At 44.0% G+C, this 25,700-nt stretch overlaps 1 protein-coding gene across 1 annotated transcript in view; it reads left to right on the top strand.

The window, feature by feature from the left end:
• sars1 (seryl-tRNA synthetase 1) overlaps positions 1–23,280 on the top strand; it is a 35,726-nt gene extending 12,446 nt beyond the window's left edge. The window contains exons 4-11 of the mRNA XM_070858974.1: positions 3,760–3,918; positions 6,259–6,402; positions 8,089–8,244; positions 11,398–11,619; positions 12,576–12,705; positions 13,563–13,720; positions 17,095–17,224; positions 22,824–23,280. Coding sequence (XP_070715075.1) covers positions 3,760–3,918; positions 6,259–6,402; positions 8,089–8,244; positions 11,398–11,619; positions 12,576–12,705; positions 13,563–13,720; positions 17,095–17,224; positions 22,824–22,978 — 1,254 coding nt within the window. The 3' untranslated portion in view covers positions 22,979–23,280. The remainder of the gene's footprint in view (positions 1–3,759; positions 3,919–6,258; positions 6,403–8,088; positions 8,245–11,397; positions 11,620–12,575; positions 12,706–13,562; positions 13,721–17,094; positions 17,225–22,823) is intronic.
• Positions 23,281–25,700: the final 2,420 nt, after the last annotated feature.

Here is a 25,700-nt window from a genome sequence, read left to right as displayed (position 1 = left end):
TGTTTCAGCTCTGCCTATAATATAGTAAAGCTAACTGTCCAGTTTGAAGTGTGCTTGAGTGCCTTTTGTACCTTTCAATCCCCTGGAATATTAAAAAGGCAGTAACCAAGGACTGGTCGGGTGCATTTTCATATCTTCACTTTTATTTCAGTCAGGCCATCTTGGTGAGGTGGGAAGTGGCAACCAGATGCTTGTCTGTGAATGATGCCAATTACGGGAGAGAAATTCTTTATAAAGTTCTATATCATTTTTGCATGTCTTTTGGCTGTATCTTCTAACTAAAAATGGATAGTCTACATTTGCATTCTCATGGAAAAGCAATGGCCCAGAAATTGCGGTCGGAAACTTCCTACGGGCGGATGCCTCCGATCAAGTTTTTTTTTAATGAAAGTACCTGTTGGTCCCGGAAGAACTGTGGGCTCAATTTTTGGCCTGATTTGCTCCTTTTTTGGGGGAAGTAGTTTAGAATGGAGCATCTTAGAAATTGCAATTCTCGGCATTTAGTTTGCTCCAGTTCTAGTGAGTTACAATAGTTTCATTTTAGAACAGATTTTTTTTTCAAAAGGGGGCATGTCCAGCCACTTACGCCTGTTTTGCAAGTTTAGGCAGCAAAAACTTACTCCAAACTAACTTAGAATGGAGTAAGTGTAGACTTTTGTACGCTCAGAAAAACCTTGCTTTCATTTATAAATCAGGCATAGGGAACGAGAGATGGGGGGGAAGGGGGATTTACAAACATTAAACATTTCACTTTTACAAATAAAGAGCCATCAATAAAAAATGATAAATAAATCAATAAATCAACCAATAAATCAATCAAAAAAAATCAAAAAATCAATCAATAAATAAAAAATTACTTTCCTACTGCAGCACCGGGAGCCCTCCAGCAGCAAGCTTGGACGCCCCTCCCCCCAGTGTCTCTCTCTCTCTGTCAGTGTCTCTTCCCCCCTCCCCCCCTCCAGTGTGTCTCTTTCTGTCAGTGTCTCTCTCTCTCTCTCTCCTCTCTCTCCTCTCTCTCTCTCCTCTCTCTCCTCTCTCTCTCGCTCGCTCTCTCTCTCTCTCTCTCGCTCGCTCTCTCTCTCTCTCTCTCTCTCTCTCTCTCTCTCTCTCTCTCTCTCTCTGTCAGTGTCTCTCTGTGTTTCTGACAGCGGGGGGGAGGTGGAGGAGGGAGGGGAGGAGAGGTGGGGGGAGGAGGGGGAAGGGCTGAACGGGAGGGAGGGGGAGAGCTGAATTGGAGGGAGGGAGGGGGAGAGCTGAATGGGAGGGAGGGAGGGGGGAGGAAGCTGAACAGGAGGGAGGGAGGGAGGGGGGAGGAAGCTGAACAGGAGGGAGGGAGGGAGGGGGGAGGAAGCTGAACGGGAGGGAGGGAGGGGGGAGGAAGCTGAACGGGAGGGGGGAGGAAGCTGAACGGGAGGGAGGGAGGGGGGAGGAAGCTGAAAGGGAGGGGAGAGGAAGCTGAACGGGAGGGGGGAGGAAGCTGAACGGGAGGGAGGGAGGGGGGGAGGAGGCTGAACGGGAGGGGGGACGGAGGATGAACGTGAGCGATGCAAGGGGGAGCTGAACGGGAGGGAGGGGGGGGAGGGGAGCTGAACGGGAGGGAGGGGAGCTGAACGGGAGGGGGTTGGATGGGGAGCTGAACGGGAGGGGGTTGGATGGGGAGCTGAACGGGAGGGAGGGAGTGGGAGGGGAGCTGAATGGGAGGGAAGCCCGAGACCCGATCTTCAATGCCCGGTGAGCCCATTCGGCCAGGGCTAGGGACGGCGTACTTCGGGCCCCTCCCACGCAGCCTGCACAGATTCGGGCTGCAAGGAGCTACTGCACATGCGCACACACTCTAGCGCGCATGTGCAGAGGTCCCGGCACTGTTTTCAGCGCCGGGACCTGGCTCCACCCACAACCCCTTGTGCTGCGCCACGCCGAGCACGAAGACGTCCTGAGGAGCTCGCAGAATCACAAGGTAAGTTTTCGGCAGCCTTTTTATTCCAGAAAGTTGGCGCACCTTATGTGTGCCGTTTATACAGAGGGCGGAAACTTGGGCCCATAGACTTGCGCTCCGAGGCCTAGCTGTGCACTCCAGTGCAGGGGCCCACATATTCCAGGAGCATATGTGTAGCCTGGGATCACGTGGGCCGGACCAACCAATGAAAATGCCGTTTGAACAGAGATCACCATTTCTATGAATGGGGATACCCCCAAAAACGCACATATTTTAAATAAATAAGAAAAACACTTCATATATTTAAAATAATTGAAATTGAATTTAATTAAATGTTTTAGACAAATTTTAGAATTTTTGTTTTTAATGGGGTAGAAATTCCGACGTCTCGGGCCCATACGAAGTTTCTACGGACCCGGGAAGACATCGGAAAAGCCGGTTTTCAGCGCGCAATGCGCTGAAAACCAGCTTTTCCGATTTGTGAAGCTGGAGCTTGACGGATCCTAGACAGATCGGGAGCGAGGACAGCTGCACGGGCAAGATTGCGGGATTTCCGCATATCTTGCCCGGCAAATGTCCTCAATAATCTTGCGCCTGAAAAAGCAGGCGCATAGCCTACTTTTACAGGCGTAAAAGTTTAAAAACCTATAAAAAAACATGATTAAAATAAAATTAAAAAATATATATTTATATTAAAACCTTGTCCATTCAGGTAATGTTATTTTCAACCCTAACCCTAACTATTTTTTTAAATCGGCAATTCTTTTTTCTTTAAAAAACATGTATAACAACTTTAATTTCTATTAGTGTATTGTGTGAGGTGTTTTTTTAAATGTTTTATGTAGTGTTTGTGCATTTTAGGGTTTTTCTCATTCATTGTAATCGGAGTTTCGTAACTTAGAAACTCCTATTACAATGAATGAAAAAATACTTACCTGTGATTGGGTGTCCAGGCATACGTGACTCTTGCACACGTCAATACGAGCATGCGCTGCGACATGCATGGAGAGGAGGCCTGTGGATCGGGAACTCGAGCGGGCACAGCAGCTTCAGGTAAGTGCGCATTTTACGTCCATTGTTTAGTGTTTTGCCCGCGGGAAGTCCTCGAGAGGAATTTCTGCCTGTTTTAATAGGTGTAAAAATAAACTTACCTTAATGGTCAGGGTTTTTAAATATAAAATGTATTGATAAAATTTTATTTTTCTATCTTTTAAAACTCTTACACTGGTTTTACCAGGCGTAAGAGTTTGAAGTATATTCGCTGGGCAAATAGCCCAAATCTCTGCCCGCGAAGGCCCTTCTCCCAGGGATGAGTTGGAACTGTCGAAAGACATTTTGACAGTTCGCAAGAACCGGTTTCCGGCACATGCGCCTTGCGCACCAAGAACCAGCACTTGCGGGGCCTCCATAGTTGAGTGCGCAAATCGTACGCGCCCGTAGCAACCGCGATTTTTGGCCCATTGTTTTAGAAGCTAGGTCTATCCTACACCCTGAGGTGGGACCACAAAGGCTCATCGGGCAAAGAAGGACTATCTTCTTCCCTTTCCATATTCTTTAAGAGCAAATAAAGCACTGTGAATCATTGTATAGGTGAATTATGCCCATGAATGATTTTGTCCTTTAACTTTTTCCCTATTTAAATGCCCGTTTCACCTGCATGACCACTCAGCAGAATATAATTGCAAGTAGAAGTTACCCATTGTTAAAATTAATTTTGTAATGCAGTGAGATTTAAGCTAACACAGCAACTGACTGCATCTTATTTTATAATAGCTTATTAAGCGACAAACTTTTTCTTACAATTGGATCATCTTATTTTTCAGGGTTTAAGTGTAATTCAGATCAAGAAAGTGCGGGTGCTCGTTGATGAAGCTATTGGAAAATGTGACGCAGAACGTCTGAAACTGGAAGGACAGAGATTGGAGAGTCTGAGAGAAATTGGTAATATCCTGCATCCCTCGGTACCCATCAGCAATGATGAGGTAAGAACAACACTCATGCTTTCTGGTTTGACTTGTATTCATTTTATGTTAAGACTTGAGCTTTAAAATCTGAAAGTGAGAGTGCTAGAAAGTAAACCATTTTAAATTTTTACCTTTTTAAGGTTAAGCCAGATGCACAGATCAAAAGGCCTTAATATACCAGTTGAATGGAAGGAAGTGGACTATTTATGTGTTGCCTAGCTAACAGTAGAGTGGCCAATGTGGATGTATTTGTGCTGAGTTGCCAAAAATTGATCAAGGTGAGGGTGGGGGGGAAATGGCAGTGGACTTGGAGAACAGTGGCATGACCCTCCCATTCCTCTTGGAGCTGCTCTTCTGAGGATGGGGAATAGGTTTCTGGGCATCCATGCTATTGGTAGAGCACTCTTTTAAGTCTCAAGAAGGAGGAACCCAATTGAGCCTGAAAACTACCAAGAAGCCTTGTCGATATAATTGGCTCTTAAGTTGGTTCTTTGCATTGTCACGGTATGCCTATCAGATGCTGTGGAGACCAGCAGAGCAATCAGAAAGGAATGAAAAGGTATTTCTGAAAATATTGCAGCACACCTTTTTGCTGGCAGAATCACTTGGAGATCTAGTGCACTCTACTCACCAACTTGAACAATGGCCTAACCAATGGAATGTGATATCGGGTGTTCCCAAGATCAGTAGCATGGCATTGCATAGTTTAAGACATGACCTGGTAATATAAAGCGTACATGTCCCAATAGTTGATTCATGTCGAACTTGGGGGTTCTGCTGGATATCAGCTTTAGTCTGGATACAGTTCTCTTGAGATCGTGCAGAGGAGGGCCAAAGGGCTCTTTCATTTGCCCTGTCTTATCTTGCCTTGAGCAGTAGCAAAATCCCAATACGGGTTGAATCTCCTTTATCCGGAACCCTCAGGACCTGGCCTGTTCTGGATAAGGGATTTTTCTGGACGAGGGGTGGTCACGTTAAATTGGATAGTACAGGTACTGAACAAGGGGATATCGGGGCTGGCTGGCTTGCGGCTGGGAGAGCAGCAGAGAGATCATGGGGGTTGGGGGGGGTGGGGCGGCGGTGGATCGCGGCGGTGTATCGCGGGGTCAGGCCAGCGAGGAAGGACTTCAATTTGTTCATGTTAGAGTTCTGCGCATGTGCCACCCAGTGGCCGAGAATGGTTCTGCACGAGGGGTGGTTCTGGAGAAGGGAGGTTCAACCTGTTAAGCATGTGGCATATAAGACGTTTGCTCAACCAATTTGCCTTCATAATTCAGAACTTGCAGGCATACAACAGAAGGGCTTCCTCTAGCCCATGTGCAAGATACAGGACCAAACTGTGAGGTGGATTTGTGACAGAAAGGGAAAACGCCTCATCGGCATGATTCTTTGCTGAAACCTCTCGCTTGAGGACCTGATTACGCAGCTCCCGTTGAGTAAACCTGGTACGCAGCATTGGACTTGAATATTTAAGACATCAAGGTGGCTGATTCAATTCAGGCTGCCCTGTGCAAGTCCATCCACCGCGTTGAAAGTAGATAATTATCATGTAATTGATGAGAAAACTTTGAGACTTGGGATGACAACCACTGACTGGCATCACCTCGTGGCCAAGTATGAGAGCACACACTCATACATTCAGTGTTCAGTGCCTACCATGGTTGAGCTGAAGAGAGGCAAGCAGTTGGTGCTGCCATTATTACATTAACTGCTGGAACCACTGTTCAGTAGATTATAATGTTTGTCTATGCTGTGGTCAGGAGGTTGGTAGAAATACACTTGCATGTGATGGTGATTCATGATGCTCACCATGCCACTTCTAATGTGCTCCTGGTATCTGCTATCCATCTTTTAAGATCTGAAATCTGTGTCTGTCCTGTAATTGTCAACCAATTATATCTACTGATGGCTCTTTTATGCCTCAATTTTGCATCTCCAGCTTCTTAGAAACTCTTATACTTCAACCATCTCTGCTTCCCAAATTATTTCAAGTTTTGGTATTTAACCACAAATAATATCAAATCAAAGTATCCTATAAAAATAAGGATGGAATATCTGACTTTACAAGAAAAAAATTGAGTGATTCTGATTGATTGAAATTTGACATCAGATTATGTAACAACCATGACATCTTTCTCTGGTATCTGGATTTGCCTGTGTATCATGCCACAAAGTGCATTGCTTCACAACCTTTGTCCAGTTGTCATATTCGTGCAAGGATTAACAATAGTAATGTCACTATTGTCAGCCTATTGAGAGATAATCTGCAGTTGATTACTGAAAATGTCATGTTCAATTTATATCTGATTTTAGAATATGATGGAGATTTAGACGGTTCCTATATTCCTCCTTTTACAGGATACAGACAACAAAGTGGAGCGAACGTGGGGAGACTGTACTGCGATGAAGAAGTACTCCCATGTTGACCTAGTGGTAATGGTTGATGGTTTTGAAGGAGAGAAAGCAGCTGTAGTAGCAGGGAGCCGAGGGTATTTCTTGAAGGTGAGCTTAAAAGAGGTTATATGACCAATATTTTGAAAGGATTTTGCTGCAGTCTTTATCAATTCAGTCCTGTATAAATGATTACAAATAGTGGAACGCCCCGATAAAGCATGGAGGTTTTTCTCTTCTTACCAATTTTCTCCACATTCCTCTCCGGAAGGCATTTATTTCTTTGAGGCAGAGATCTTTGTGCAGGTTCTCCTCTGGTACCATACCTCGGAAGTACATGCTTCATGTGTAAGCATTCACAGTGTGTATTGTTTGGCTACCGAGCGTCGTAGATGAGCCTGATTGTCTTCAGCTGGTGGTGATAGATTGTGGACTGAATTTGAACACTTAGGACTCTCTTAGCTCAGCTACTCAGCATTCAGTGGATACATTCCCTGAGCCATCAGAGGAGTTGATCATAGTATATCCTCAGGATTCATATTAGTAGTCATCGCAACCATGAACATAAGAAATAGGAGCCAGGAGTAAGCCCTTGGAGCCTCCTCCGCCATTCAGTAAGATCATGGCTGATCTTCCACCTCAATTCCACCTTCCCGCACTAACCATGGCTAGCTCTTAACCTGGCTACTGGGGGAGTGTCACCTTAAGGAAACAGCTAGAGCAAATCGGGGATTGTGGACTGCTGAGTGATTTTCAATGACCCCAAAGCCACATTGAGTGAATTACTGACCCTGAACCAAATAGATCAGGAAGATTTCATGTTTTCTTATAGTCAGTGTTAACTTTGGCCAAGGTGCAAGTGGAGAACTACTTGGGCTCTGCACCTCTAGGCAAGGGAGAGGTAAGATCAACCGCGATTCCTGCTTCTGATCACTGACATTTCAGGTCTTCTCTGTGCTATTCCGGAGAGTAAATGTCTCAAAGTAACCTCAGTAACTTCCAATGGAACCAGTGTTTGGGGCTGATCTGCAAGAGCTGATCTGGAATTATTTTTCATATAACCGTGGATAAGACCAACAATGGTCCTTTCCTGAAGTGTTCCTTTTAATTGCTTTTGCCGTTTAAACTGGCTGCAATTATATTGCAATCTACTGTTGATCAAATGAATGGATGTGTGTGCCCAGTGATTTGTACTGTATTAATGTGTAGTTATCGTAGGATTAGAGGCACAGCATAGACAAATAGCCTATATATTTTATTTTTCACGGCTGTTTATTGCAATTTACAATTATTTTAAAATGTACTGAATAAGCCTATTACCTAATTTTTCAAATGTTGATTTGTTAGATTCAGAATTCTTGCACATGTAGACTGTAAATTGCAAAATTATCAATTTGCCACTTTTGGTTTCATATTTATGCAGTCTGAAAAAGAGAAAAGGGAAAATGTTCATGATGTCCATCTAGCTGTAAGGACATAACTTCTGTATTTTTCCCTCACTTTGTGTATGTAACTCTGATCCCTGATGTGCCGATCACTGGCTGTTTCTGTTTGCTGCGGTTACAGAGTGGGTTGTATCGATGCTGAAGAGAATGAGGAAACTCTTGTTTTGTGTTCTTTAAATGAACTTTCCCTTACCAGAAGAGGGATCAATAGGAAACATCAATTGGTCCTGATCGTTCGTATCAGTTATATGTGTATATAGAAAGATGTTTAGCAGAACCAAGATCAAACTATAAGAGTAATCAAATGATGATATGTGCAATGTATTCAGTATTTTTAGTCCTGTTTTTTCAGGGTCCCTTGGTATTTCTAGAACAAGCTCTGATCCAACATGCTCTGCGGTGTCTGTGCAGCCAAGGCTATACTCCACTTTATACGCCATTCTTTATGAGAAAAGAAGTGATGCAAGAAGTGGCCCAACTTAGTCAGTTTGATGACGAACTCTACAAGGTATGAAAGTAATAAGTGCTGAATCCAATCATTAATCACAATGGAGGCAAATTGTTTCTAATCTTTTCCCACTCCCGCACATGCTATTAGAAATAGGATGATTTATGTTGTGATGTCATCCGTCAACAAATTGTCATGAACAACATTTGTCATCACTTGTGAAACCCCTGTGCATCCACAAACTCACTTTATTGAACATAATTTTAATCATGTCAATAACAAGCTCCTTTAATTTAAATTTTCACTAAATTTAAGGGATTCGGGATTCCTTTCAGAATTCAGTTTTGGGCTCCTCTGAAAGCTCAGTCAATACATGCACTGTCTAATGTCATACTGATCTATATAGCCCAGGAAAGTCCTATTTTAATCCCTGGTTTGTGATGAGTGAGCTAATCTTAACTGGAGGCATTGCAGCTGGCTGGGAGGAACAACAATTCATACATGTTTTTTGTCCCCCACTATTTATTACTCATTCCTTAAGAATGCCTTCATGTGGATGTTGGTGACTACAGCAGTGGATTTGACTGATGTCCATATGGTTAAATAGCATGAAGATAATCAGTCTAGGCTGGCTCATGAAAAACAGCCACAGTGGTACAGATACCAGAGAGCTGGTGGCACCTGTGGAAAATACCCTGGCCTCAGAGATATCACTTATAGAGGGTAGGCTATAAAACTGTGTGGCAAGTACCAAAACAGGGTTTGCAACAGGAGTCACTGGTTAGCGGACTGTGTTCTCTCCCAACATAAGAACGTAAGAATTAGGAACAGGAGTAAGCTATTCGGCCCCTTGAGCCTGCTCCACCATTCAATAAGATCAGACTCCTTATTCTGAGACTGTGACTCCTGGTTCTAGACTCCCTAGCCAGCGGAAACATCCTCCCTGCATCTCCCCTGTCTAGCCCTGAAAGAATTTTGTATGTTTCAATAAGATCACCTCTCATTCTTCTAAACTCTAGAGAATATAGGCTTAGTCTACTCAATCTCTCCTCAAAGGACAATCCCCCATCCCAGGAATCAGTCTGGTGAACACATAGAGGAACTGAACCCACTGCTGCTCTTGCTGAAATCAGCACAGACTGGGGGTTGAACCTGGGGCCTCCTGAGTCTGCATAGTTCAGTTAATCATTGTCCTAACCAGTTGAGCTATCCGAAAAACACAAATCTTCATACAATTCTTAATATCCCTGCCTTTGTAACATTCCAAAAGTCATAATAGCCTTCCTATGGGCCCAAGTTTCCACATGATAAAAAACGGTCGCCCCTCCGAGCTGGGCGCCCGTTTTTCGCGCCTAAAACGGCGCCGGAAAAAAAACGAGTGATTCTGGAGTGCTTTGCAGCTCCTTGTCTGCTTGGCGCGGCGCCCGGGGGGCAGAGCCTACACTCGCGCCGATTTTGTAAGTGGGAGGGGGCGGGTACTATTTAAATTAGTTTTTTTCCTGCCGGCAACGCTGCACGTGCGCGTTGGAGCGTTCGCGCACGCGCAGTGTGAAAAAACCATTGGCACTCGGCCATTTTTGTCGTTCTTTGTAGTTCTTTGTAGCTGTTTTTGAACATTTTTTAATAAAAGTACATTGCCATCAGCACTGAGGCTTCTTGAAGCAGTGAGAAGGGTGCAGGAAGCCTCAGAAAGTTGAGGCAGCCGTTTCCCGACAACCTCCCCCTTTTGCCGTCGGGAAATGGCTCCTCAATTTCTGAGGCTTCCTGCAGCCTTCTCTCTTTCCCACCAGCCGTCTGGAACGGCTCCATTTCCCCCCCCCCCCCGGCGTTCGGTAGGCTCCCCCCCCCCCCCGCGTTCGGTCGGCTCCCTCCCTCTCTCTTCCCCCCCACCCCCCCGCGTTCGGTCAGCTCCCTCCCCCCCCCCCGGCGTTCGGTAGGCTCCCCCCCCCCCCCCCCCCGCGTTCGGTCGGCTCCCTCCCTCTCTCTTCCCCCCCACCCCCCCGCGTTCGGTCAGCTCCCTTCCCCCCCCCCGCGTTCGGTCGGCTCCCTTCCCTCCCCCCGCCCCGTGTTCGTCGGCTCCCTTCCCTCTCCCCCCCCCCCCCTGCCCGCGTTCGTCGGCTCCCTTCCCTTCCCTCCCCACCCCCCTCCGCGTTCGTCGACTCCCTCCTCCCCTCCCGGCCCGCGATCGGTCGGCTCCCTCCTCCTCCCCGCCCGCGATCGGTCGGCTCCCTCCTCCCCCCCCCCCGCCCGCGTTCGGTCGGCTCCCTCGTTTTGTGAGGCTTGCTGCACCATTCTTCCTGGCTGAAGCACTTTCACACAGGTAGGAAGATGGTTTATTTTATCTTTTCTTTGCTTATAAATGTTTATTCAGGTTGGATTTATTTGTATAAGTATAAATAAGGATTGATTGTAGAATTTAATGAGTTCCCTTCCCCACCCCTCCCCCCCCCCCCCCCCCCCCCCCACCTCGATCTGGACGCCTGATTTGTAACCTGCGCCTGATTTTTTTTAATGTGTAGAACAGGTTTTTTCAGTTCTACAAAAATCTTCACTTGCTCCATTTTACTTTAGTTTGGAGTACATTTTCACTGTGGAAACTTTCAAATCGGGCGTCAGTGGCCTGACACGCCCCCTTTTGAAGAAAAAATTCTGTTCCAAAGTAGAACTGTTCTACCTGACTAGAACTGCAGAAAATAAAATGTGGAGAATTGTGAATTCTAAGATAGTCCGTTCTCCACTAGTTGCTCCTAAAAATCAGGCGCAAATCATGTGGAAACTTGGGCCCTATGATTTGGTGATGAGAACTGCACACAATACTCTAGATGTGGTCTGACAAATGCCGTGTACAGCAATAACATGACCTTTCCAGATTTGTACTCTTTCCGTCTGTTAATTAAATCCAGTGCCTTATTTGTCTTTTTCTAAAACTATAGCTAATCACTGCTGACAAGATGTATCCACTGTAACTTCAAGATCTTTCTCAGTAAGCAGTATACTACCACTTCTATTTAATGCATACTTCCTTTTTTGCTCCCATACAAAATATTTTACACAAATAAAGCATTGTAAGTAAGTGCTATTTGCTTTTCTAGTTTTAGTTGGTGTTTTATATTTCAGTGCTACAAAGTAAAGGCAGTACTTAATAATGCCAAAAGTAAAGGTGCACAGAAACCTGTACTTATACTGACGTGCTTTTTCTCATTTTCTTATTAGGTTGTTGGAAAAGGCAGTGAGAAATCAGATGACAGTTCAATCGATGAGAAATACCTGATTGCTACTTCTGAGCAGCCAATTGCAGCTTTTCACAGAGATGAATGGTTAAAGCCTGAGGATCTTCCTATTAAATATGCTGGATTTTCCACCTGCTTCCGTCAGGAGGTTGGCTCACATGGCCGTGATACTCGGGGCATCTTCCGTGTTCACCAATTTGAGAAGGTAAATCAAGAAATGTAATTCCAGCTATCTAGGATAGCTCGGTAAATTACACAGTGTAATATGGCGCTGTGTCGTCATACGCAGTCCCTCGGAATCGAGGAAGACTTGCTTCCACTCCCAAAGTGAGTTCTCTGGTGGCTGAACAGTCCAATACGAGAGCCACAGACTCTGTTACAGGCGGGACAAACATTCGTCGAGGGAAGGGGTGGCTGGGGCTGGTTTTGCCGCGCGCTCCTTCCGCTATCTGCGCTTGACCTCTTCACGCTCTTTGCGTTGAGACTCGAAGAACTCAACACCCTCCCGGATGCACTTTCTCCACCTCGGGCGGTCTTCGGCCAAGGTCTCCCAGATGTCAGTGGTGATGTCGCACTTTACCAGGGAGGCTTTGAGGGTGTCCTTGTAACAGCTCAGGACAACCCAGGTTTTATTCATGATATCACCCATTCTAGCACTAGAGCTGGCTTTAGTGTCCCATGTTGGGAAGAAAAAAACTCGGCCAAGGTTCCTCCTCCTGATCGTTCTCCTTTGCTGGAAATATGTGTGCACGCACTTCAGGGGGCGATAGGGTTTTACTTGGTTGTGATGGCCCTCATGTTGAATTGCATTCGACCAGTCACTGGTCAGTGTTACACATGAAGAGTGGTCACTTGGATGAGCTACCAGTGGCCCAATAAATTGTACCTTAACAGGAGCCACTGCTTCAGGGAAGAAAGGATTTGGGAAGAAAATGAGAGAGAAAAAATTATCTTTGTCACTGCAGACGATATTTTATTGCCTGAAGTTAATACCAATTTTACTGCAGAAGCAGCAAATGTATAGTCTAAACAATTTCTTCTAACAGTAGTAACTTATGAAGTTTATTTCAGAACACTAAATCATTAGACTTGTTGCTAAATTAAAATTGTTTTGCAGCAGAGGAACCAGTTCATTATAAATCTATTTTTTTGTCTCCGCAGATTGAACAGTTTGTTTTTGCATCGCCTCATGATAACAAGTCATGGGATATGTTTGACGACATGATAGGAACTGCAGAGGAGTTCTACCAATCTTTGGGCATTCCTTACCGCATTGTAAATATTGTATCAGGTACCTGAACAATCATATAGTTGCTTTGAGTGCTGATCAGTGATTGAAGTTATAAAATGTCACTTGTTATATGTTAAATTCAAGGAAAGCAATTCAGATTACTGTCAGTCACAGTTATTGAAGGGTTAACCACCGTTGGTAAATTATGGGCTAAGAATGGAGCACAAGATCCTTCTTCAGTCTACTACAGATCTGTAAGCTATGTTTCAATCAACTGTTTCTATAATAACATTCTGTTCTTTTAGTAAGCAATATGGTTGAGAATTTTTTTTTAAAGCTAAGAATGTTTGGGTCATTTTGGCAACTTTTTACTCATACTGATAACTGGAAGTGTGTCGGTGAATAGCATGTTACACGATGCAAAAGATTATTTTTTGAATTATCCTAGTATTTAGTGTAAGTGTGTGAGGAAAGTGTTTGTGTAGCTTGCTCTTTGCAGTTTCATTTTCTATTTAAAAAATCTAGCAGCTCGTGATAAATCTTTGCCTTCCCGTCAGAGAACTCACTCGCTTCCTTTGGGTGTGATCATTTGTTTTTTGTCCAGCTTGTTGCATTGCATGTGGAAGGATGACAGAACCTGGCATGCTTTGTTTCAGTTGCACCTCCTGTTAGCTGGTTATACAGTGATATTTACAGTAGACACAGACGGGTCTGTGAACCACATTGTTCTGATCTTCTGAAGGGAATGGGGAAGTGCAGATTGAGAATTAGTGTTGTACCTCCTGATCTTGCTTACATTTTTTCTTGTGTAAAATGTTTCAAATTTAAGCCATCCACTTTTATTCCACTTGATTTATTAATTTGCATCATGTACCGAAGTTGGTCTGAAATGTACTTTGTTTTTTCTGCTCTGTTAGGTGCATTGAATCATGCTGCCAGTAAAAAGTTGGATTTGGAAGCCTGGTTTCCTGGCTCTGCTGCCTACCGGGAGTTGGTGTCTTGTTCTAACTGCACAGATTACCAAGCACGCAGGCTACGAATCAGATATGGACAAACCAAAAAAATGATGGACAAAGTAAGTCAGTAGTTGTTGACATACAAGGACTAGATGGGTGCAGTGCAGCGCACTGTCCTTTCATCTTGAAAACCTGGGTTCAAACTGATGAAACAAGAATCTTTCTCTGACAATTGTCATACTTTAATGTGAAAGCAGTTTTGGTCCAGTTCTTTGTGGAAATGGGCCAAGAACACATAGCTGCCCATAGCATCAATCTGAGGGGTAACAAGACTGTTCGCAACCTAGGTGTCATATTTGACCCCGAAATTAGTTTCCAGCCACATATCCGCACCATAACCGCCTTTTTCCACCTCTATAAACATTGCCTGCCTTCGCACCTGCTTCAGATCTTCTGCTGCTGAAACCCTCATTCATGCCTTTGTTACCTCTAGACTTGACTACTCCAATTCACTCTGGGCTGGCCTCCCACATTCTACACTACGTATTCTAAAACTCAGCAGCCCGTTTCCTAACTCACACCAAGTTAATATCGCCCATCACCCCTGTGCTTTCTGACCTACATTGGCTCCAGGTTAAACAACGCCTCGATTTCAAAATTCTCATCCTTGTTTTCAAATCACTCCATAGCCTTGCTCCTCCCTATCTCTGTAATCTTTTTCAGCCTCACAACCCCACAAGATGCCTGCGCTCCTCAAATTCTGCCCTCTTGAACATCCCTCATTATAATTGCTCAACCATTGGTGGCCGTGCCTTCAGCTGTTTGGGCCCTAAGTTCTGGAACTCCCTCCCTAAACCTCTCCGCATCTCTACCTCTCTTTCCTCCTTTAAGACGCTCCTTAAAACCTACCTCTTTAACCAAGCTTTTGGTCATCTGCCTTAATTTCTCCTTTTGTGGCTCGGTGTAAAATTTATCTGTTTTGTCTTGTAACACTGTTGGGAAGCGTCTTGGGACGTTTTACTACGTTAAAAGCGCTATATAAATAAACAGTATTATTATAGTATGCACAAATTGCCACCAAATTGTAAAATTCACACCGGTAATGTAGTGGCTAAGGCACGTTGTTTGCGGACATTGGATTGAGTTAGCTCTGCACCTGGCTGTGCTGTATCTTGTCACAACTTGATTTGGGCACTGGATGGCAAGAATGGACATCCTTTGCCTTGATGAGCATAAACATTTGTCATAAAGGAAAGAAAGGACGAACTTTCATTGATACAATGCCTGCTCACATCTCTTGGGATGTGCTAAAGTGCTTCACGTCCAATGAATTACATTTGAAAGACAGTCTCTCTGTACCTGCAAAACAGCTTCAAAAAAACTGACACAGCCCTTAAAAAGCTCGCAACTCAAAATCAACATTCAACTGAAAAACAACCCTGAATAAAGGCTATGACCAAAGCCAATGCTTCAGGATGACTGAATAAGTTAAATTTCTTTATATTACATTGGCTTTCGGGGCTTTTATTAGTGTTTTGAGATCGTATTCTACAATTCAGTTTATTTTTCTGTGAAAACTGAAACCCAGTGGCATTGTATATGACCTACAAAAAGTAGTTACAATTGCATTAAGTAGGACATGAACATTCTCAGGACCTAAGCTGCGGCTAATATTAATGTCCCATCAGTTCTTTATAAGGTCAAAAACTGAGATGCTCGTCTTCAATGCTCAGGCCTAGGAATGGGGCTTCAACTTGCAGTGTTCAGACAAGGGTGCTGTTAAATGAGACAAACTGACCAAAAAAGTTGTGCTATAAGTGTTTTTTAAGACTTAGTAAATGCCAATGCTTTCTGCGGCTCAATATTGGCAATAATGCAGCCATTCTATTTGACTCGTGCCAGAAATTTTACACTCTAGACCTTGATTCTCTTCCCCTTCAAGGCTATTTGCTCAAACCCAACCAGAAGGTGCACAGCCTCTTTAGTTTTTATTTCCTTAGTTTAATACAATGGGATATTTTGTAATTAAAGTAGCTTTATGTAAATGGGAGGCTTATTCTGCGTGCTTTTTTTAAAAACCCATCATTATTATATTTATAAAGTATCTTTATTTTATAATTTTTCTTCCTCCAATTTTACCCACTGCCCCACTGAAGGAATACTCATAGTGGTTGGGCTCCACAGTTGCCTGGAGAGGGTGTCAGTGTGCTGTTCAACTATGGGACTACTACCAACCAAACCACACCTTAGCTGATATCCACAGTTCCAAGAGGTCCCTAATACCAGTAGAGTGTATAAGTCATAGTAGCATATTTATTTTCTCACTAGCATGGAGACACGTAAGCCAATTGCATCACACTCGGTCAGTCTGGTTAAGATGCGGTAACTCTCTCAAACTCAGGATCTTCCTGACTGAGATGTGGTTCAGTACATTGCCACACATTTACTCACTGAACTATTGGGGGAGCGTCAAAACATTATTTTAAAAGCAACTGGAAATAATGCAGGAAAATCTAAACGAAAGAGTGTGTTTTTCTTAAATGGGGTGAGGGAGAGATAATTTTGGTGGAGGTATTCAGCATTTAAAGCATATTGTGTAGATAAACAGTAGCTAAATGGTGTGATGGACTTATCCAGTGACACATTTAGGCAAAAAAATGGCATCGCTAGTAAAAGCTACATGTGGGTGAAAGATTGAGGATTTTTTTTTTTTTACTTAAAAATTGTTTCCGTGAGGAAAAATGCAAATTTAGTCAGTGAATCTACTGTATAGCATCGCCCTGAGCCACACAGGTAAAGAAGGTTCCGGTATGACAGTGATTTCAGTTGATGAAGCAGTGTTAGTGACAGCACAGCAGCTGGCTTCAGCTCCCTAGCCGAAAGAGGAAAAATCGCCAGGGTTTCCACTCATCCTGATCCCTCTTCAGTGTTTCCCACTGGAAATGTGTGCGCTTGGGTATCAAATGAGGATACGTTTGGGCTTATCTGTGATACCTCCCATGGTTGAACAGGCTGCTTCAGCCTAGGCTCAGGAATGAGCCCTGGTTATCTGTGTGTGCTCCTGGAGGGCTACCAGTGCTTGTGACACTACCGCAGCATGAGTACATCTTCAGGACAGAAATGAAGAAGGGAGAAAATTGCAGGATGTAGAGAAAATCATCTATTTGAAAGATAATTTTTTCACTTTATGGATATAAGTGTGAAAGAAAGACTTTGTTATATAGTGCCTTTCACAACCACTGGACTCCTCAAAGCACTTTACAGCCAATGAAGTACTTTTTTGAAGTGTAATCATTGTTGTAATGTATGAAGCACTGCAGCCAATTTGCACACAGCAAGCTCCCACAAACAGCAATGTGATAATAACCAGATAATCTTTTTTTTTGGTTATGTTGATTGAGGGATAAATATTGGCCAGGAGACCGGGGATAACCTCCCCCGCCCCCCACGTGAAGACTGTAGAATAAATATGATTCTTCACTTTTGTTCCCAGGCTGACTTTGTGCACATGTTAAATGCTACAATGTGTGCAACAACTCGTGTGATCTGTGCTATCCTGGAGAATTACCAGACTGAAGATGGTATAGTGGTGCCTGAAAATCTAAGACCATACATGCCACCAGGTAAGTAGAAGTGTGCATGGGTATATGAACCTTGCTGAATAAGTTGTTAGTGTTAAGCTACTATGCTACCATCACTATGACTCGGTATAATTCACTTGTGAACAAGATCAAGCAAGACACAGTTAATCTCTATAAATCTGGATAAGCTCCAGACAAGAATCTGTGGCCTGAAGCTACCTTTTTATCAATTTGACAGAGATTGAAAGATAAAGGATATTGTAGGGAATGGAAATATGATACAGGCACATTAAGAGGTTGTATTATGTTGATTGGGATCATACACATTGTCAGGACAGTATCAGATTAACTCTACTCTCTCTCATAAACCTCTAACCCGGGGGAGTGCTTGATGCTGTTTGTGAATTTAGACGGCAGAAAATTATTCAGCTTCACAGTTTTGCCATCACTCCCAGAAGAAACGTGGACAAAGTTCTACCCCCTTAATTAGTGATTGTGCTGGAAAGTGCGTGTGGCTGATTACTGAGTGAGGATAGGATCAGACCAGATGGAGGATGGTGACAAACTTTTGAGGGCAGCCGAAACTGAGGAGGATGCTCCGTAATCCCTCACGGTTGACAGTGTGAAAGGCTTTTGTGAGGTCAATGAAGGCTATGTACAAGGGTTGGTGCTGTTCCCTGCATTTCTCTTGTATCTGCCGCATGGTGAAGATCATGTCCATTACACCCCTTAGTGGGTGTAATCTGCATTGCGACTCTGGGAGGAGCTCTTCGGCCACAGGAAGAAGGCGATTCAAGAGGATTCTTGCGATGACTTTCCTGGTGGTTGACAGCAGGGAGATTCCTCTTTAGTTACCGCAGTCGGACTTGTCATCTTTCTTGAAGATAGTCACGATGACAGCTTCTCTGAGATCTCCTGGCATGATCTCCTCCTTCCAGATAAGAGAGATGAGGTCATGGATCCACGCCAGTAGTGCTTCTCCGCCACGTTTTAGTGCTTTGGCGGGCAGTCCATCTGCTTCTGACAACTTGTTCTTCAATTGTCGGATTCCTTTTCGACCTCGTGCCGGACTGGGATTATGCTGAGATGGTGGTGGGTGCCATGCTGTGGGATGGAGTCGATGACACTCAGGTCGAAGACAGAGTCTCGCTTGAGGAGATCCTTGAAGTGCTCCTTCCAGTGGGCACTGACTGCCTTTCTGTCCTTGATGAACACCTCTCCGTTCTTGGCCAGTAGACCGTGGGTGCTTGGGCCGTAGGTCGTCTTGATTGCGCTGAAGAATCCTCGCACGTCGTGGTTGTCGGCTAGCTGCTGGATTTCTTGAGCTTTCTCCACCCACCATCTGTTCTTTAGGTCACAAGTTTTCTGTTGGTCCTCGGCCTTCAGACGTCTGTAGAGCTGCTTTCTTGCCCTCGAGTTGTGTTGCTGCTTCCAGTCCAAGAATGCCTTGCGCTTGTGGCAGATTAGCTCCTGGATCTGCTGGTCGTTCCAGTCTTGGTGTTTCTTGGTCGAGTGACCGAGCGTCTCTTTGTAGGTGCTGATTATGGAAGTCTTGAAGGCAGACTAGGCACTGTGGACACTCTGCGTCTCTGGGTCACTGGGAGTCGTCAGGTTGGTAGCAAGGCGCTGGCTGAATAGGGCTTTTTTAGCAGGATGTTTGAGTGCTCTGGTGTTGAATTTCCTGCATCATTGTTTCTGTTGCCGTCGCTGTTTTGGGGCAATGTTGATGGTGATGACCGAGCAAATTAGGCGTTGGTCCGTCCAGCAGTCATCCACTCCTGTCATGACGCGGGTGATGCGCATATCTTTGCGGTCCCTCGCTCGGACGATGACGTCGTCTAACAGATGCCAGTGATTTGAGCGAGGGATTTGTCCTTCTGACGGAACGGTATTGGTTATGATGAGGCCATGTTCTAAGCATTTCGTCAGGAGGAGGATGCCATTGGAGTTGGCATTCCCTATTCCCTATTCCCTCTTTGCTGATCACGTCTCATAGAAACATAGAAAATAGAAACATAGAAAATAGGTGCAGGAGTAGGCCATTCGGCCTTCTAGCCTGCACCGCCATTCAATGAGTTCATGGCTGAACATTCAACTTCAGTACCCCATTCCTGCTTTCTCGCCATACCCCTTGATCCCCCTAGTAGTAAGGACCTCATCTAACTCCTTTTTGAATATATTTAGTGAATTGGCCTCAACAACTTTCTGTGGTAGAGAATTCCACAGGTTCACCACTCTCTGGGTGAAGAAGTTCCTCCGCATCTCGGTCCTAAATGGCTTACCCCTTATCCTTAGACTGTGACCCCTGGTTCTGGACTTCCCCAACATTGGGAACATTCTTCCTGCATCTAACCTGTCTAACCCCGTCAGAATTTTATATGTTTCTATGAGGTCCCCTCTCATTCTTCTGAACTCCAGTGAATACAAGCCCAGTTGATCCAGTCTTTCTTGATAGGTCAGTCCCGCCATCCCGGGAATCAGTCTGGTGAACCTTCGCTGCACTCCCTTAATAGCAAGAATGTCCTTCCTCAGGTTAGGAGACCAAAACTGTACACAATACTCCAGGTGTGGCCTCACCAATGCCCTGTACAACTGTAGCAACACCTCCCTGCCCCTGTACTCAAATCCCCTTGCTATGAAGGCCAACATGCCATTTGCTTTCTTAACCGCCTGCTGCACCTGCATGCCAACCTTCAATGACTGATGTACCATGACACCCAGGTCTCTTTGCACCTCCCCTTTTCCTAATCTGTCACCATTCAGATAATAGTCTGTCTCTCTGTTTTTACCACCAAAGTGGATAACCTCACATTTATCAACATTATACTTCATCTGCCATGCATTTGCCCACTCACCTAACCTATCCAAGTCGCTCTGCAGCCTCACAGCATCCTCCTCGCAGCTCACACTGCCACCCAACTTAGTGTCATCCGCAAATTTGGAGATATTACATTTAATCCCCTCATCTAAATCATTAATGTACAGTGTAAACAGCTGGGACCCCAGCACAGAACCTTGCGGTACCCCACTAGTCACTGCTTGCCATTCTGAAAAGTACCCATTTACTCCTACTCTTTGCTTCCTGTCTGACAACCAGTTCTCAATCCATGTCAGCACACTACCCCCAATCCCATGTGCTCTAACTTTGCACATCAATCTCTTGTGTGGGACCTTGTCGAACGCCTTCTGAAAGTCCAAATATACCACATCAACTGGTTCTCCCTTGTCCACTCTACTGGAAACATCCTCAAAAAATTCCAGAAGATTTGTCAAGCATGATTTCCCTTTCACAAATCCATGCTGACTTGGACCTATCATGTCACCTCTTTCCAAATGCACTGCTATGACATCCTTAATAATTGATTCCATCATTTTACCCACTACCGATGTCAGGCTGACCGGTCTATAATTCCCTGTTTTCTCTCTCCCTCCTTTTTTAAAAAGTGGGGTTACATTGGCTACCCTCCACTCCATAGGAACTGATCCAGAGTCAATGGAATGTTGGAAAATGACTGTCAATGCATCCACTATTTCCAAGGCCACCTCCTTAAGTACTCTGGGATGCAGTCCATCAGGCCCTGGGGATTTATCGGCCTTCAATCCCATCAATTTCCCCAACACAATTTCCCGGCTAATAAGGATTTCCCTCAGTTCCTCCTCCTTACTAGACCCCCCGACCCCTTTTATAACCGGAAGGTTGTTTGTGTCCTCCTTCGTGAATACCGAACCAAAGTACTTGTTCAATTGGTCCGCCATTTCTTTGTTCCCCGTTATGACTTCCCCTGATTCTGACTGCAAGGGACCTACGTTTGTCTTTACTAACCTTTTTCTCTTTACATATCTATAGAAAGTTTTGCAATCCGTCTTAATGTTCCCTGCAAGCTTCTTCTCATACTCCATTTTCCCTGCCCTAATCAAACCCTTTGTCCTCCTCTGCTGAGTTCTAAATTTCTCCCAGTCCCCAGGTTCGCTGCTATTTCTGGCCAATTTGTATGCTACTTCCTTGGCTTTAATACTATCCCTGATTTCCCTTGATAGCCACGGTTGAGCCACCTTCCCTTTTTTATTTTTATGCCAGACAGGAATGTACAATTGTTGTACTTCATCCATGCGGTCTCTAAATGTCTGCCATTGCCCATCCACAGTCAACCCCTTAAGTATCATTCGCCAATCCATCCCAGCCAATTCTCGCCTCATACCTTCAAAGTTAGCCTTCTTTAAGTTCTGGACCATGGTCTCTGAATTAACTGTTTCATTCTCCATCCTAATGCAGAATTCCACCATATTATGGTCACTCTTCCCCAAGGGGCCTCGCACAACGAGATTGCTAATTAATCCTCTCTCATTACATAACACCCAGTCTAAGATGGCCTCCCCCCTAGTTGGTTCCTCGACATATTGGTCTAAAAAACCATCCCTCATGCACTCCAGGAAATCCTCCTCCACCGTATTGCTTCCAGTTTGGTTAGCCCAATCTATGTGCATATTAAGGTCACCCATTATAACTGCTGCACCTTTATTGCATGCACCCCTAATTTCCTGTTTGATGCCCTCCCGAACATCACTACTACTGTTTGGAGGTCTGTACACAACTCCCACTAACGTTTTTTGCCCTTTGGTGTTCTGTAGCTCTACCCATATAGATTCCACATCATCCAAGCTAATGTCCTTCCTAACTATTGCCTTAATCTCCTCCTTAACCAGCAATGCTACCTCACCTCCTTTTCCTTTTATTCTATCCTTCCTGAATGTTGAATACCCCTGGATGTTGAGTTCCCAGCCCTGATCATCCTGAAGCCACGTCTCCGTAATCCCAATCACATCATATTTGTTAACATCTATTTGCACAGTTAATTCATCCACCTTATTGCAGATACTCCTTGCATTAAGACACAAAGCCAGAGGTCAGTGTCTTTTTCAACTCTGGCGTCAAAGTCGCCAAGGAAGATCAGCTTGTCGCTCGGGACTCGGGACAGGAATTGTTCGAGGCTGGAGTAGAGTTCCTCTTTGGTCTCATCTGTAGCTTCCAGTGTTGTAAAGACCGTAGCGCATTGGTTCCGGGCTAGGGTGAGCCGAAAAGTCATGAGCTGCTTGTTTATCCCGCAGGGGGAGTCTCTGAGACGGCCCACTAGCTCATTCTTTATGGCAAAGCCAACCCCATGGAGTCAGCATTCTGCTTCTGAAGAATGTGCAGCCACCACCTTGTTCTTTGAGCTGGCCTTCCCCTGCCCGCCGGGTCTTGCTTAAGGCGGCGATGTCAATGTTGAAGCGCCCGAGTTTTCAAGCAATGATAGCAGTGCGGCGTTCCGGTCTGTGTTGTTAGGGTTGTCCATTAGGTTTCAGGTCCCGAACTTAATCTCAATCGGTGGTCAGCACTAATGGAACTGTGCCTCAGCAAGAGAGAGGATGAAAATATTTTTCTTAAATTTATAACGGCTTTCTAAATATGGAGTGTGTTTTTCAGACAAAACATAAAATGCAACTCATCTTTTGATTTGGTATGTTCAAACTCCTGTGTATATATAGCTTACAATTACAGGAAACTGAAGTTACTATGAAATGATATTCTGAATATTAACCCATTAAATGAAGTGTTTCATCTTCCTCTACCCACAAAAATATGTACATCTTATTCAAACAGTCTTGAATGAGCTGATCAAGTTTGTTAAGCCAGCACCAATTGACCAGGAACCATCTAAAAAGCAGAAGAAACAGCAAGAAGGAAGCAAGAAGAAACCTGCATTCTCCGATACCAGTTTGGAAAATAAAGTACAGAACATGTCTGTCAACAATTAATGAATCCTTTTAATTAAATGGTTACATTATACTCGGTGTACTTATTGTCCAAGTTAATTATTCTTGTGGATGACTTATTTATAAGTGAGATCCATATAAAGTAAAATCAGAGGAACAACATGTATGTAATAGTAATAATGTGCATCTCTTGGACAGGCTAGTATTTACTTGAAGTGGAGCAAGTTTTATGGAGAATTTGCTGCCAATATATGTTCATGGAATGTGGGATTTTATCTCTTCAATAATTTACAATAATAAAAAATAATTAAACAAGCATGCAATTGTCTTGCAGGTCTAAATTATTTCAATTTTTGTCTTATTCATTATAAAATACATCACATCTTTTTATCCTAGCTTTCCCTGATTGTCTTATGCAGCTTGCCTAAGATTATAGTTAACATTCAGCAAAAGATTAAATTATTGTGCCGTAGAAATTTCTTTGTAGTGCAATTTTTGTGTTTTCTTGATGGTTTGGTACACCATGTGGCATGGTATCGAGCCACACACAGCAGCAAGGTCTAGATCAGTTCCCTGGTCAGGACTGAGTTAGCTGCCTTTAGGGCAGTGGTGGGAACATGGCATTTAGGCACAGTGACTCCAGGCTAAGGTGAAAAATAGTTGAGACTCATATCCTGTTCGTTATTAAATAATTTATACTGAAAAGTAAATCGGTGTGGACCTCCGATGAGAACAAGAGTGGACTTATTTGTGTTGCCCTCAAAGGCCAAATAACCTGCTCATTCTCATTCTCGAGGCTTATTGTTGTAGAATGGCAATTTGGTCAAGGTACTGGAGATGGCCTGGACTAGTGGATTTGTTGCCTTCAACAGAGGAGAAAATTGGGAAGAAAAACTAAGGTATAAATTTATTAGGAATCTATCAAATTAAAGGTGAGGAGCAAGGATTTTATTTCATCTTTGATAAATAAATATATTGGATGAGTTTGCTATGATATGGCTAAGATGATTTGTTTCGGTTTTCAATAAAATGTAAGACACTTCACAGCAAATTATCTTGCTTGATCAGTCGATTGTCGATCTCGACATCACTACTAATTCAATTCAATGTTGCAGATAAACGTTTGTGCTTGCTACGAGTTTCCTGTTTTTTGTCCTCATATAATGTATCAACATTATGTCAGTCTCTCACCATAAGGAACGTTATGAGATCTGATAGTACTGTAGTAGTCTTCAACAGGTTACTGGCAAGTATATAATGAGCAAGAAATTACGGTCAGAGGCGTACCTCCGGTTTACGCCTCCGACCTGCAAAAGAATTATGAAACTACCTGCTGGCGACGAGGCTACGGAAATTTGCGTTCTCGGGCCTCAAGGCAGAAGGCAGCATAATGGGCCACAGATCCCAGTGACGCAGGCGGTGTGGAAGTGTACCTGGGATCACATAGGCCCGGTCCTCCAATCACAAAGCAGAATCACATTTTAATAATTTATGATGGGAATCCCGTGACACTTGCGTGTGCAATTGCTGGCCAGTCGGTGAGCAAATAGCCCAACTCTTCGCCAGCGAATGCTTTTTCATGGCCCCTACGGATGGCCTGTAACCGCGCATGCAATAATCCTGAACTTGCAGGGAATTTCAAAGCGAATAAGATGGCGAACTCTTGAGTATGCATTCGTACACACCACAATTTCAGGGCCAATGTATATTGTGTAGAGATTAGCCAATTTGTTGATATTAGCTTATCTCTGATCTTTCAAATAATCAGGATTGACTGCAAACCAATATGGTGGGTATATTGTGTTTAATCGGAGTTTAAGGCAGAATAAAACACACTAGTTATACAGCAAAAACATACGACCGTGACAAGCAGCTAATACCAGTCCCGATTAGACAGATGGGTGGCGTGCACGAACAGTTCTCCGGTTTACGGCCTTTCTTCCTCTTCTAGAGCTAAGAGTGTTAACGTAAGTCAGCATTGGTCCATTCTCGGAAGAGCGTTAGACTAACCCCACTCTCATGGCTCCCCCTCCACCGTCTGTATTAAAAGGCTCTTCTAGTGTTTCTTTTATTCTCTTTTTAGGGGTGGGCCTGGGTTAGAATATGGACAGGATCCTTCAACCAATAGAGATTCCCCTTAAAACAAGGTGTCCAATGTCACGTCGAGTTCTTTGTCTCAACTTTCAAATGAAAACCCTCCCCTGAGGGGTCTCCTGCTTTTCTCACATGCCTTTCCTGTTTATACATTCTGAAGGCCCATCCATCTGATGTCCTCCTATCTAGGGTGAAATTCAATTCAGGAGCGCAAAGTAGGCATCGTGAATCGGCTGCCCATTATACACCCCACCCAATTTTCCTTTTCAAATCAATTGAAAGACAAACCAGGCTCAGTGTACAAATGAGTGGTTGACCCACTACCACCGTCCATTTTGTGCCCTTGTCAAAGTTAAATTTCACCTCCCTTGGTGTTTGTAAATACAAGCTCCAATCACAGCATTCTAAACAAAATCACCATAACTGATGAGTCTGCAATCAACTTGCAGTAAATAACAGAATTTGGGGACATGTACAAGGTGCAAATATATTATAAAATTGCCGAAGCTTCAAATTGTAATTTATTAATGCCATTTAAACTCGAGGTGTTGGCCACCGGGGATTAGTTTTAAGATATTGCTGAACCTGACAGTATGTAGGTGAATTAGCATACACAGTTGAAATGACTAGATTGATGAAACATGTTAATGATGGTGTCACTACTGGTATT

Source organism: Pristiophorus japonicus, chromosome 17 (assembly GCF_044704955.1).
Source record: "Pristiophorus japonicus isolate sPriJap1 chromosome 17, sPriJap1.hap1, whole genome shotgun sequence".
Lineage (NCBI taxonomy): Eukaryota > Metazoa > Chordata > Chondrichthyes > Pristiophoridae > Pristiophorus > Pristiophorus japonicus.
This window is presented reverse-complemented; position numbering and strand designations above follow the sequence as displayed.